Raw genomic sequence first — 10,581 nt, forward strand, 5'->3', positions numbered from 1 at the left:
TGTTCGTGAGATAGTGGTACATAAAAAAGCAGCTTACAATGGAGCATTTTCAATGTAATCAACTAAAAACTATAGGTATACTCTGTGCCTAAATATAGGTATATTTACAAATGCCTGAAGAAAGTCTGAGAGAATCTATATCAGAAAATTAATTTTATTTTTTAATTTCCTAAACTTCTGAAATATTCTTCAGTGAACCTCTATTACTTTGTTATATGAAAAATACAATTTAAAAAATTAAAAGCATTGTGTGTTGCATTATTTATACTTACTCAAGATAGAAAAATTGTGTCCAAGTCCATCTATATAAGAATCTAAAACTTTAAGAAAATACTTGGATGTAAAATATCCTTTATTTCATGGAATTGCTTATTCCATTTATTTGTAACAGTCCATTTTTTTACATAATTTTTCTTGAATTTACTAATGCATATGTAGTAACAAAAGGGATCCCAAGTAGCTTCTCAACGTTTCTGTATGGACAGAAGAGATGTCTGCATACAGCCTGTCAGCTGCTTGCACGCGGTCACTAATGAGGTCGATGGGAGCTCACAGGAACGTAACTAGGCCCTGTCTTTCTCACACTTCCATCCAATGACCAGAGGCACCTGCTGGGCAGCCAGAAGCACAGGGGAAGACAGGTCTATCTTCATGAGTTAATGGTCGGTGGGGCATAGTGTGAGAGATTCCTGAAAGAGGGGCACAAGGGCAATCCCAGGTCGGGGGGAGGGTGCCACTGAGGTGCACCCAGGTGGGGGCATGGGGAGAGAGAGTGGGGTTGAGGTGGAGAGAGAGAAGGAGCCAGAACACAGAGGGGGTTCCCCAACTGACTGCAACAGATGAAGGCATCCGAGATGACTCCAGAGATCAACGGAAAGCTGTGCCCATGCATCACCCACTAAAACCCATAAAGAGCACTCTCCTCTTCCTCTGCTCGCTGAGAGTTCAGACTGTTCTTGTGGTACTTGGTGCTTTTTAATCCACAGTATTTACTGAGGGTCCACTCTGTGCAGAGGACTGTACTAACTGCCACGACAGATAGAAAGAGGGGCGCGTCGGGTGGTGAACATGATGTAATCTATGCAGAAATAGACGTATAATGATATACACCTGAAATTTATACAATGCTATAAACCAATGTTACCGCAATAAAAAATAAATAAATAAAATTAAAAAAAAAAAGAGAAAGATGGGTACGATGAGACCCTTGCCCTAGACTGTAACTGTCTAGTTACATGGTGATGGCAAAGCCTCAAACAATAATATAGATCATATTACAATAGGGTCCATGTTTCTTTCATCTCTCTGAATCCCCCTCAATGCCTAGCAGAAAGGTGTTTAAATGCCAAATGCCCGCATCACTATTCTTTGGAGGCCATCTTAATTATTTACTGCTCCAAAGGAAATTCAGTAGTTTCAATGATTTTTAAATGTAGTACCCAAGATCTTTCTGACATGAAGAATATTTGCCCTAATAACCCATGATTATATAATCTCTCTATTCATTTCATTAATACAAACGTTTTTATGACAGTTATGCACTTCAACAGATAGTCTATATAATAAAATATCCCTAGCAATGCTAACTTGTCTTGCCAAACCTAACAACATCTAATAAGGAACTTCTTGTCTTCCGTCTATTTTACTTGTATCTTACACTAAAGCTGAATGATACATATAAGTGAACCCCATCCCCCACCCCTAAACATACTCGAACATTCAACTTCATCTTTCTGAGCTGAGTAGACAAATACACCATCTGTATATGCCTCCCTGTTTACTCACTGAGACAACATAGACATTTAGGCATTCACATATCATTGAATTCATTTGGATCTTTGAATACTTGGGCTTCAAATTCCATCTGGCTCTGTAAAATAAAAGTGTTCAAATTAGCACACACTTTCAAAAAAGGCACAACATGTTCTGTATGTCCCCTTAATATTTGAAGAGACACAAGATAATGGAAGAAGGGTAGGAATCAAGAACTTGTGATGCTTAAGCATTTTTCACTCACAGATGGTGACAGTGCTGACTATATTCCAAACATTGTGTTGGTCTGGGGCGACAGAGACAAGCAAGACCATATGACCCAACTCTTCAGGAGCCTCCAGCCTAGTGGTGGACACCAGCCAGAAACTGGTGAGCTTAATGCACTACAATGAGGGCTGCAATGGGGTCAACACACAGTGGACCTGAAGAGTCCAGGAGGACTAATTATGTCACAGCCAGGCTGTGGCAGGCAGCAGAGATGCTTCTTGGAGCAGGAGAAGCTAGACTGAGAGCTGGAGGTGGGGAAGAGAAGTGGTCCAGTAAGACAAGAACCCAAGAGCCGAACACTTGGGTTTATTAACAAGGATTTGGGGGGGGGGTGACCTTCATAAAAGCAGTTTCTGGAAGGACTGGAAGAAGTAATGGTAGTGTAGGTCATAAATATGAACAATTCTTTCAAGACACTTGGCTGTCTTGAAAAAGAAAGCCATTAGACAAGGAATAGAAGTAGGTGTGGAATTAAGGTAAGTTCTCTCCTTTTTGTTCTTTCCTTCCTTCCTTCCTTTTTCTTTCCTTTCTTTCTCTCTTCCATCCCTCTCTCCCTCCCTTATCTCTCTCTCTCTCCCTTTTTCTCTCTTTCTTCTGTTCTGTTTTTCAGATGAACAGGTTTATATCTATTTAAATTCTGATAGAAAAGTTTTAGTAGTGAGAGAAGAGGTTGAAGATGTAGGGTAAAGATAAAGGTAAATGATGAAGTAGTTCCTAGGAGATGGAAGGAGATGGATGCAGAACTCTCCATGAGGCACTTCTGAGATCTATCCACCTGTCTATCCATCCACCCACCCATCCATCCATCCACTCAACATTTACTAGGCACCTACAATGTGCTATGTACGGTATATAAGGAAATATGGTGGAAAAAAAGACCAACTTCCTGCCTTCAGGGAGTTTACATCTATGTGTTGAGACAGACAATAAGTACATGAGTAAATATATTCTATGTAATGATAAGAACAATGAAGAAAAAAGAAGCAGGGTTAGGGGGTTGAGGGGGAGGTGTAATTAATATGGTCAATGGCATTTGAGCAGAGACTGAATGAAGTGAGCAGCTGAGCCATGTGAAGGTCTGGGGAAAGGACGTTCCAGACAGAAGCTACAGTAAGTGCAAAGGTATCTAGGGAGGAACAGCTGAGGTAGCTCCAGGGGGAAGAGAATGGGAGATGGTAGGAGATATGGTTGAAGAGAGACAAAGGGGCCACTGTCCAGACTTCAGAACCCACTGGAGGGTTTAGAGCCAGGGAGGGGCATGATATGTTTTCAAATATACTAGATATTGTGGAGAAATAGGCAGTAGGGCAACAAGAGTGGAAGCAAGAAAGCTAATTATCTAGGCTAGGTGACAGATGATGATGGCTTGATTTAGGTTGGTGGCCAGTGGACATGTGGAGAATAGGCTATATTCAAGGATATATTCTGAAGGAGTAGCTAATAGTGCTATAAGAGAGAAACCAGGAATGACTCCTAGGTTTTTGACTGAACAACTGAGTGTACAGGGGTGTCATCTATTGAGACAGGAAAGACTTGGGGAGGGGCAAGTTTGGGAGGAAAACTAAGAGTTTATTATCTATTGGACATGCTGAATAGGCAGCTGGAGATACATACTGGAGATTGGGGTTGGGGTATATGGTAATATTTATATATCACATCACTACACCTGCTTAAAATCTTCCAATGAATCCTCACGACCTTCAAAATCCAAGCTCCAAGCTCCATAGGACTTGGCCCTTCTGTGCATCTCCAGCCTCATCATCAGTCTCATACACACCAAACGCTCTTCCAATACAAATTCATTTTTATCTCTTGCTCTCTCTCTCTCTTTCTATCACGCATATGTCATTCTCTTTGCTTAAAACTGTTCTTCTCCATTTTGACCTGGCTGACTATCGTATCCTTAAAAATCCAGGTAAGCCTTCCTTGTCCTACCAGGCATTCCATACAGCTGGTTTAGATGCCCTCTTCTTGACTACGACAGCACTATACATATCTCTATGGAACTAGCACCAGGGTACCCAGAGTACTCCTTAATTTGTGAGTGACTTGGACAAGTTGCCTAAACTCTCTGAGTTTCAGTTTCCTCATCTGTAAAATGAGGATAATAACACTACCTACTTCATAGGGTTGTTAAGGGGATTAAATAGGCAATATGGGCATAGTGCTTATGACAATGCCTGGCATAGATGAAGCACTGCACAAGGCATTAACTATTATTATAATAATATTTATCACTCTGTTGTATAATTATTTTCATGTTGGCTTTTCCCAGGAAAATATTAGCCCTTGAGTGCAGCCATTGAGCCTTTCATCTGTGTTTCTGGCACACATTAAGCTTCAATAATTGTTTCTTACATGAATTAATAAGTTAATGAATGAAAAGAAATAGCATTGGGCTACAATAGTACTATGAAATGAACCAGCAGGTTCTTCTTCAGTGGGGTTTCTCTATTTAGAAGCTATTCTCTGTGGGTGAACATGATTCATCTGATCCATCACTCACCAAACCAAGAAGTCCTGGGTTGTTGACTCCACATTATATTTTGGTTACTGTTCAGTGAAAGTAATATCATTACCTTTGGATCAGGTAGACATGGTCCAAAAGCTTCCAGTAGAAGAGTCTCCTCTCTCACAGCTTGTTCATAGTCTGCAAAAGACAGCTTCCCATCATGGTCATGGTCCTAAGAGGTGACCAGCCATATGTTAGTCAACATGGCAAATACTTATCACAAATACGTACTGTCTTTTTCATGGTCAAGTGTTAATAGAAGAAAAGTACTAGCAAATAAGAGACTAAATAGTGAAATTGAAAAGAACTTTTAATATTGTAATAAAAGAGCACAATCTAAGTGTTTTACTTCACCAAGCAGGAAACTGATAGTTACAATAATTTGAATCTTATTTCTATCCCATATCTGGCCTGTAAATTTCAATATAAAACTCTAAAGTACCCATATTTACCATCTTCTTAAGTGTTATTTCAACCAAATCTTTAATTCCTTCATCAGGGTCTTCTTCAGATGGCTGTTTGAGAAGGCTGTTCTTTAACATGTGGAACATTTCCTCCTTTGAAATGAATCCATCACCATTCAAATCAAACACTTCAAAGCAATCTTTTAAAAAAATAACCAATTATGAATTTGATACTATCACTAAGGTAACATTCGCTCTGATAAAGTTTTCAAGGCCAAGGTCTATATTATTGATGCTCTTAACCCCGCAGGCCTTAGTGCAATCTAAATTCCATAGTAAATACTTAATGTACACCTGTTGAATATATTCACCAATCTTTAGAAAAAGTTTTCTTATGCTCAGCTATGAAAAAGCATACCAAGGAACAATACTTGAACATTTTCATCTTGAAACTCTTGGAAAACTGATTGAAATATGATTCTTAAACACAATTCATCAGAATTAATTAAAAATCAGAACATTTGAATCAATGTTCTCTACTTTTATGGTTATGACGCAAGTAATGAAATATGTAAAATACTTAATACCTGTAAATGCATATGTGTATAATTAGCATTTGTAGTGTATGCCTATGCAGTCTTGCTTGGCATGAACTACTCCTCAGAATCTCTTAATTTTCCTTTTTATTAATTTTTTTCAACCCTTATCATTGACTTGAATTCACTCTATAAAAAGGCTAATGGGGATTCAAACCGACCAACCAACAGACAAACCTACTTCACTGGCTGCATTAGAGGACACTAATTTAAATTCTTTAGATATGTTAATCATAATATACAAACCAATAGGATAACTTGAAATCTTACATTTCATTTTTTCTTCCAAAGTTCCTCGAAGAAACAGTGATAATCCATAAATCCACTCAGATACATTTACACAACCGTCGTTGTCTTTATCAAAACCTCGGAATACTAAAAAGAGAAAAGTAAAATATAACACTTGTGCTGCATTTTTATTCTCAGTAATGTATCCACATTGGTACTACTCACTTTTAAAATTTAGACAAAACTTCAGGATCACATAGTCCAACATTCTCATTTGACAAAGGAGGAAACTAAGACATTGTAACAGTGAAAAACTTTTATTTAAACTTACACATTTTCCCTTCATATTTTGTGGGAACAAAGTAAATTCTGAATATCTAAATATATTAATCAATAATTATTAACAAATATATTGGTATATTAAATATGTTGATATTAATATAAAATTTTACATTTTTGTTATTCAAGAAAAGAAATGCTATTACATGATAGATGGGATTATATCTAAATTTTTACTGAAATAAATAAAAATATTTTGGGTTTTCTGATATAAAGTAAAGGAGACCTAGTTATTCAAGCTGACTTTGTCCTCTTCTTAAATACAAAATATAAATATATATTTATATAAAGTATAAGTTTATATAAATATAAAAATTAAATTTTTATATTCAAGTCAAACTGGAAATTCAGAACATTAAGCTTCCTACCAAGATTATGCCCAAACTTTTTTTTTTCAGTTATGGCTGGATTTGGCCCATTTGAATATTGTATGTCTTCCTACCTCTGTCCATAATCATGTCATCTGTCATTCCAAATGTCACGTGCAGGATGTTTCGAAATGCGTTACGATCTAGTCCAAGGACCACACCTTGCCGCTCTGTTCCCTCTCCCACCAAGTTATAAAAAAGGTTTATAAGACATTTCACTTCAAATTTATTAACTGGGAAAGAATAAAATTAAGATATAACAAAAATGCATTTTAATCTTTAATTTCTAACTTAAATTTTGCAGTAATGAATTTATAGACAAACAGCAAAGCCATCAAATATGTAGTTTTCAACAGAAGACTACCCTGTTTTGAGATACATGATCCTTAAGTTAATAGCGGGTGGTCACTACAGAGGATTCTCCACTTAAATGAGAGAAACAGCCTTCTCCCTAAACAGGAGTTGAATATTAAACACACGTAAGTTCAGTCACATTTAAGAAAAAAAAAAAGATAATATTAGCTAAGTTACCTGAATAATGATTGTGAGGTCAGGTCTTAAACTTTACCAGGTAGTAGAGGTATGATTCAAAGTAAGCATGGTAATGGTTAAGAATGGTAACTTTTTTCCCAGCATTTTGATTATAGGCATTCATGAGATTTACAACTTAACTTTTCCCTAGAAATAGATACAGGCTTCTGAAAACCAGGCAACAATTTTCATTTCACATTAGCCTTAGTTAATTCATAACCCAGATTATGGAAACCAGAATCACCTACTTTCCAATAAAGTAGCATTTAAGCATATTCCAGCACCCATTATGGTTCTTAACTATTCAGTAGTACTTTGGAGGAAGGAAATTTTTACTTATAGGATATACGCACACATACATACTTGCCCATACACAAAATTGCATAAAGGGTGGTGTTGATAAATACTGATCTAATTATTTGTGTTCCAATCCCCATCCAAGGTTTGTGGGTGGAAGAATTATTGCCTACCATTAAGAACATAAAAGTGAGTTTAAATGTGAAGTATAAGTGGAAGATTGGGAAGATATGATTTCAAAACAAGACAAAATTACAGCTGTGTATTTTTAAAAACAAGGACAAAACCTGTGTGCATATAAAAGAAGACAGCATACGAACAGAGAACTCATACTTCATCCTACAGATCAGGATGGACTGGAGTGTGATTTCTGGTTTTGGGTACCACAATTTAAGAGGAACGTTGAAAACTCCAGAAAATAAATGATTTACTAAATAAACTGATTAAACAGTAGAAAAGGATATAATGGTTATAATTTTAAAAAGAGCTGTTAGTTGTTATAGAAAATGGTATGTCAGTTCCTCAAAAAAATTAAACACAGAAACAATATGTGATCCAGTGATTCCACTTCCGGGTATATACCCAAAGAATTGAAGCAGGGACTTACATACTTGTACACCACTGTTCATAGTAGTATTATTCACAGTAGCCAAAAGGTTAAAGCAACCCCAGTGTCCATCAATGGATGAATGGATAAACAAAATGTGGTATATACATACAGTGGAATTAAATTAAATTAAATTAAATTAAATTAAATTAAAAAGGAAGAAAGTTCTGATACATGCTACAACATGGATGAACCTTGAAGACACTATGCTGAGTGAAATAAGCAAGACAAAAAAGGCCAAATATTGTATGATTTCACTTATATGACGTACCTATAGTGGTGAAATTCATAGAGACAGAAAGTAGAATGGTGGTTGCCAGGGGCTGGGGGAAGAGGGAAAAGGGGAGTTATAGTTTACTGGCTACAGAGTTTCAGTTGAGAAAGATGAAAAAGTTCTAGAGATGGAGGGTGGTAACAGTTGCACAACAAAGTGTTTTACTTAATGCCACAGAGCTGTACACTTAAAACGGTTGAAATAGTAAATTTTATGTTATGTATATTTAAACACACACACAAAAAAAACTAAAAATAAAAAGAGCTGTTAGTAATTGGGGAAAAAAGTCTGCATGAAGAATGGTACACTCCATTCATGTATATGAAATGCTAGCAGGGAAGGTGTTGATGAGCCATTTTTCCATCTCAGCTGAAATAAAAATTAAAGAATATTAGATTAATTTATCACCTGAAAGATCAAAGATTAGCCATAAAAAAACATTTCCTGCTGAAATGTTTCCTAAATTCTAGAATACAATACTAAATGAAATTAAGGGAACTTCAAGAATGGATTTTCATCTCCTTGGATTGTGTATGTGTTCCGTGGACCATATCTGTAGAACGGTGGGTTAACTAGACAATTATTTAAGATATTTTCTTCTTCTCCGATTCTACAAAATTTATCCATTTCATCCTGGTGGGATTATCATCTGAGAGCTAAAAGGAAATCTGACATTAGGGGAAAGGTCCTCTGTTTCAAGAAATTTAAATTTATTATAATGTCCATGACTTGTAACTATTTCTATAGAATTCAACTTGTAATCATCAAGGTTTTTAAGGCTCACTTTAAAAATTTTATGTAAGGACAAAAATCAAAAGAGTTGACTGTTTTTCCTGCCATGTTTTCACTTATCTTTTAATGCACTCACCTTTTGACTGTTCACAGAATGTCTGTTTGCAATACATTGCAAACTTACTGAACAGGGACTAAATCAAATTCAGCATTGTATATAGCAGTTATTGTATTGTTTATTCAAAACGTTAACTAGATGTTTTAAGAAGATTTAGTCTTTTCCCAGAAGTGGAAGTATTTTAAGAAAAATAACAAAACAAAACCCTCATCAGATTATAATAACCATAATAATACCTTAAATTATAGGATGCCTTTTTTCTAAGAAGTTTAAGATGCTTATACACATCATAACTTTTATTTACAGCATTTCACTACATTACATACTAAAGATGATTAGAAGGCACCAGATCCTATAATCTCTACAACTACCTTAAAACATGTTTGTTCCTCCTTCTTTGCACAATGGGGGTATTCTTTAAATTATGGCTTCTCCTATTTCCTCAAGTGGCTAGTGGTTTTGCAATCAGCACACAACTTAAAAGCTTGCTCATCAGACAATATGTTCGTCATCTAAACTATACCTTCCTTGCCCAAGTACAATTCTAAAGTTAACTATGAAATTCTAGGACCACCTTTTAGGATGTGTGATCAGAGCAGATACCTTTAATAAGTGCTGATCTTGTCACCTGCAGTGTCCTTTACCTTGCAACCCTACCAGCAACTAGAAAGTGGGAGACTAGAGTTGGGAAGATTCTTTACCATGTGTTTAGCTTTGCTGAGCTCTTTGGTTTCCAAACAAATTTCCTTGCTCTGAGATACAGGTTCCTGTGTCATTTCAACTCATCTTTCCTAAGGGTATTCAGCCATTGATAACCATTTTCCCTTATGGATCTCTTGCTAAGTTTCCAGAACTTGGATTCCGCCAGTTTACTTGCTCTAAAAAGAGCTAGAAAGCAGGCGTATTTGGTTGTGAATCTTTTCTTGAGTCTGGTGGGTTTTAGTCCTTATTTTACACTTGTGTCTGAAGCTAAAACTACTTGTGTCTCGTGAGTGTATAAATCACTTTTCTCTAAGGTAAAAGTAAGTTACAAGAGGGTTTGAGAAGCAAGCGCCTGTGTGGCAGTGCAGTACCTGGATCCTGGTCCTTAGGATCATGGGCAGGCATGGTGTCCGCCCCAAGGCGCTAACCCCCGGGAATTCCTTCCAGATTTCTCTTGTGGCATGGGTGTGGAGGGGGCTCCAGCAGCACTCAGGCTCTGGAGGCGGGAAGCAGGCTGAGAGCGGACATTAGCACCCAGCAGGACAGGAGACCTGGCCCAGGAGTCTCCGCTCGTCCAGCACTTCATTCTTACTTACAATGCTTGCAATTTTTAGTTAAGGTGTCCGTCAACTTCTGCAGCTTTTTGCGATTCATGCCGGGCGCTCAGGGAATCAGGCAGCGGCCGGTAACTAGCGTCGCACGGCGCCCCGGACCCTCGCGAGCCTGGGGCTGGGGCAGCCGGGCCGGGTCTCGGGCGCCGGCGCGCGGCCAGAACACAGAGGGGCCATGGCAACGCCTCGGCCGGCCGCCGATTGGCTCCCGGGCGCGCGCGG

At 37.6% G+C, this 10,581-nt stretch overlaps 1 protein-coding gene across 5 annotated transcripts; it reads right to left on the reverse strand.

Moving 5' to 3' along the window:
• Positions 1 to 290: 290 nt before the first annotated feature.
• CLXN (calaxin) lies at positions 291 to 10,525 on the reverse strand. Of its 5 annotated transcripts, none has more exons than XM_087447729.1 (7): positions 10,345 to 10,525; positions 6,562 to 6,720; positions 5,823 to 5,927; positions 5,005 to 5,156; positions 4,620 to 4,724; positions 1,786 to 1,870; positions 293 to 1,078 (listed from the first exon to the last, which is right to left on the reverse strand). In XM_087447729.1, the coding sequence occupies exons 1-6, from the start codon at positions 10,400 to 10,402 to the stop codon at positions 1,811 to 1,813; spliced, it is 639 nt and encodes a 212-aa protein (XP_087303855.1). In that variant the 5' UTR covers positions 10,403 to 10,525; the 3' UTR covers positions 293 to 1,078; positions 1,786 to 1,810. The 5 variants fall into 5 exon arrangements, with proteins under 5 accessions (XP_004431202.1, XP_087303857.1, XP_087303858.1 ...); XM_087447730.1 differs by having other exon boundaries at positions 294 to 1,026; positions 10,345 to 10,524; XM_004431145.3 differs by having other exon boundaries at positions 291 to 1,870; positions 10,345 to 10,524.
• Positions 10,526 to 10,581: the final 56 nt, after the last annotated feature.

Source organism: Ceratotherium simum, chromosome 23, assembly GCF_057802395.1.
Source record: "Ceratotherium simum simum isolate JZ-2026a chromosome 23, ASM5780239v1, whole genome shotgun sequence".
In the NCBI taxonomy this organism is placed as follows: domain Eukaryota; kingdom Metazoa; phylum Chordata; class Mammalia; order Perissodactyla; family Rhinocerotidae; genus Ceratotherium; species Ceratotherium simum.